Source organism: Leptopilina boulardi, unplaced genomic scaffold (genome assembly GCF_019393585.1).
Source record: "Leptopilina boulardi isolate dan_hultmark-lab unplaced genomic scaffold, ZJU_Lbou_2.1 LbouV2_316, whole genome shotgun sequence".
In the NCBI taxonomy this organism is placed as follows: domain Eukaryota; kingdom Metazoa; phylum Arthropoda; class Insecta; order Hymenoptera; family Figitidae; genus Leptopilina; species Leptopilina boulardi.
In genome coordinates this window covers 3,622,652-3,625,976 of record NW_026137881.1, presented here as the reverse complement: position 1 = coordinate 3,625,976, position 3,325 = coordinate 3,622,652, and the positions used below count along the sequence as shown (strand labels likewise).

Genomic DNA, 3,325 nt, shown 5'->3' with positions numbered 1-3,325 from the left:
ATGTATGAAATCGTGCAGATTGGTTCTGAGTGCAATTTAATTTTAAAAAGGAGTAGTGGAAGTGACGATCTTGTTTATATGGTCCCGTTTGAAGAATATTATACAAAACTAATGGAAGCACATACTCAAACTGGGCATGGGGGCCGTGACAGGATGATATACTATATGAAAAAAAAGTGGCGCATCCCCAGAAATGCTTGTGAAATATTCAACAATTTATGTGAAACTTGTAATCTGAAGAAATCAAGTAAAAGGAAAGGTGTAGTTGTCAAACCAATTATTTCGCATGGTTTTAACGCACGTGGTCAAGTTGACCTGATTGATTTTCAGTCTTGTCCGGATGGAGAATACAGATGGCTCATTAACTACCAAGATCATGCCACAAAGTTTTTACACCTTCGTCCTATCAAGTCAAAACATGCATCTAATGTCGCAAAAGAATTATCAAAAATTTTCTTCACTTTTGGGGCACCGGCCATATTGCAGAGCGACAATGGTAGAGAATTTACTGCCAATGTTATCCGCGAGCTCGTTTCTATTTGGCCCCATAGTAAAATGGTTCATGGACGACCTCGTCATCCACAAACTCAGGGGAGCGTTGAGCGCGCTAATGCCGACGTCGAAAACATGCTGCGGGCATGGATGGTCGACAAAAAATCAAATGAGTGGGCACGAGGCTGTTATGAAGTTCAGGTAATTTTTCTATTTTTATTTACAAAAACTTAAATAAATTAAAAAATTTTAAATAAGCTATAAATCATTGTTTTCTCATTTTTATTTCAGTGGCTAAAAAACACTTCAAAGCACCGCATAATTAATAGAGCTCCATACGAAGCCATACTTGGGCCAATAAGGAATGGTTTAGCATGTTTTAATCTACCTGACAGTGTGACAGAAAATTTAGAAACAGAGGAAGATTTAGAAAATGCTCTTTCCAGTTTCAAAGAACTCCATGCCAATCAAGAGGACCTATCATCTTCAAGTTCACAAACCTACGAAGAAAATGGGACTGAATCAAGAGCACAGGGTCAAATACAAAAATTTTGCGGTATTTGTGAAACACCAATGGAAGTAAAAGACACCGTTTCTTGTATGGAATGCGATGCTGAATTTCATTTTCAATGCGTGAATCAAGTTGCTGCAGATAAATTTATTTGTTTACTTTGTGCAAGAGGGAAACACCTACTCGATGCCCAAGAAGACTGCAACAAAAGGCAAAAAATTGCAGCTGAGAAAATGGTAACATTTTCTCAAGAATTGTTTCCGCCACTTTCTATCGGAGATTGTGTTACCATAACAATTCCTTCTGTTGATCGAGGGCCTTTAGATTTCGGGAAAATCTTTGGAATTATCACGGACTTCAAAAATGGAGTATATCAAGTAGGAACTGAGAATGGAGTGATCAACGTCTGGTTTCCTAGGACCGAAATTGAAAAATCAGGAGCTGCTGTGATGCACCTTCAAGACGTTCAAAGAGATATTTCCATTTCTCTTCGAGAAGCTGCATCTTATCAATCCAGCGGTGGAGGTCAGGGCTACAAAAAATGTAATTGTATGGCTACAAAAAGTCAATGCTCCACGAAACGCTGTTCCTGCTTCAAGTCAAAAATTAAATGTGGTTCACGGTGCCACAATGCAAATCCATGTAATAATAAATAATAATAAATATTTGTTGAAAATTGACAATTTTAAAAAATACACTTCGTCGACGTAACTTCAATTTTCAGAAGTTTAATTAATAAATAAACAAAATAATTAAGAAAAGTGTAGTTTTTATTTCATTTATTTTATTTTAAAAACAGTAGGTATTATATTTCTTCATAAATTTATATTTTACTTCATCTTTCAATTTAATTTCTCCGTATTTATTAAATTATTATTACTGTAATGCACTTATGTCAATCACACATTGGGGATGCTGATGCGAGTTGTCTATATGCCCAATCTTCATCGGGCAGTAAGCCTACTGCCCGGCAGTAAGCCTACTCCATAGGCAAATAGAAGAATCTGAACGATTTCCTTTAATTGCCGGCAGTAAGCTTACTGCCTAGGCAGTAGGCTTACTGCCGGATTCTTCTATTTGCCTACGACATATATATACGTATACGTATATATATATATACTTAATACCCTCAAGAGTTTTTTTTACTCGAGCTAAATATAAAGTTTGTATGTAAATTAAATAAAAAAAATAATTTATGACTGAACTTAGATTGTGAAAATTCAAAATGGCGGATCCAATATGGCGGACAGTTTTTTAAATTCGTTTAAAATTTTTTACTCGGGAATTATTTTCACAGTCAGAGTACTATAAAAAAAATGTATTTTCGTTTCGAATATAACCTCTACTTGAATATTGTCAAATAAATATTTATTTGTATTAAATAATAATCATTATTTGAGTCAATTAAATGGTATTTGTTTCAAACACAGAAATTATTGATTCAAATACAGTTTATTTAATTCAAATAAAAATTGTTTATAGTTGAAGTAAATATTTATTTAATAATAGTCAAGTAACCGCAATTTTATTGAATCAAATAAATTTTTTTCAGTGTGCCATGTTAATTTAAATTTAACATTAAATTTGTAATCGCATCCATAATGGATCCGCCATTTTGCATTTTCAAAATTTAATGCTAAACTTATTAGCTTATGAACTATACCAGATATATAAACTGAAATTAATATTGAAATAAAATATTAAAAGTTCATTTAAAAATTAAAAATTTTGAAAAAAGTAAAAATAAGATATCAATTTCTGTGATTAATATATATTATTATTATAAATATAAAATACTAACCTTAATGTTTGCGGATAAGAAAAACCAATGTGAATTTTCTATATAATATACGTGTCTCGCCGAATGACACCTTCATGCTCTATTTATATGACTATTATAATCTCTCGCAACAGATTGATGAAAAATTAAAAATCCAAATGTCAAATCACTGCTGACCCAGACGACGTCAATCTAAAAGGAGATACATATATATATACATATATGATATATAAACTATATATATTTTCATATTTAACATACTAATCTAGAATTCTAATATTTCACTGACAAATGAGATAAAAAATTACAGATGATCTATTGCATGTTACATTATTATCCAATATTCAGTGACCTAAATTCATTTATCTTTTCAGCACAATGATTGCAATATTAAAATGCTTATCATATATATATATATATACTCGAGTTGATAAAAATATAAAAGATTCATCGAGAATATATGTGTGCGCTTTATAAAAGAACATATACGTATATTATTGTAATAAAAGTTCCTATTTTTGAATCCTTAGAAAATGTATAAG

The 3,325-nt window shown here is 31.6% G+C and overlaps 1 protein-coding gene across 1 annotated transcript; it reads left to right on the top strand.

The window, feature by feature from the left end:
• LOC127283987 (KRAB-A domain-containing protein 2-like) lies at nt 1-1,659 on the top strand. The gene is made up of 2 exons (XM_051309214.1): nt 1-693; nt 784-1,659. Exons 1-2 carry the CDS (start codon nt 1-3, stop codon nt 1,657-1,659), a joined length of 1,569 nt encoding a protein of 522 aa, XP_051165171.1.
• Nucleotides 1,660-3,325: the final 1,666 nt, after the last annotated feature.

Bases quoted from the DNA above. Each gene is read 5' to 3' on its own strand.
- LOC127283987 (XM_051309214.1), top strand. From the start codon at position 1: ATGTATGAAATCGTGCAGATTGGTTCTGAGTGCAATTTAATTTTAAAA. The intron at 694-783 runs GTAATTTTTCTA...TTTTTATTTCAG, and splicing joins GAGGCTGTTATGAAGTTCAG to TGGCTAAAAAACACTTCAAA.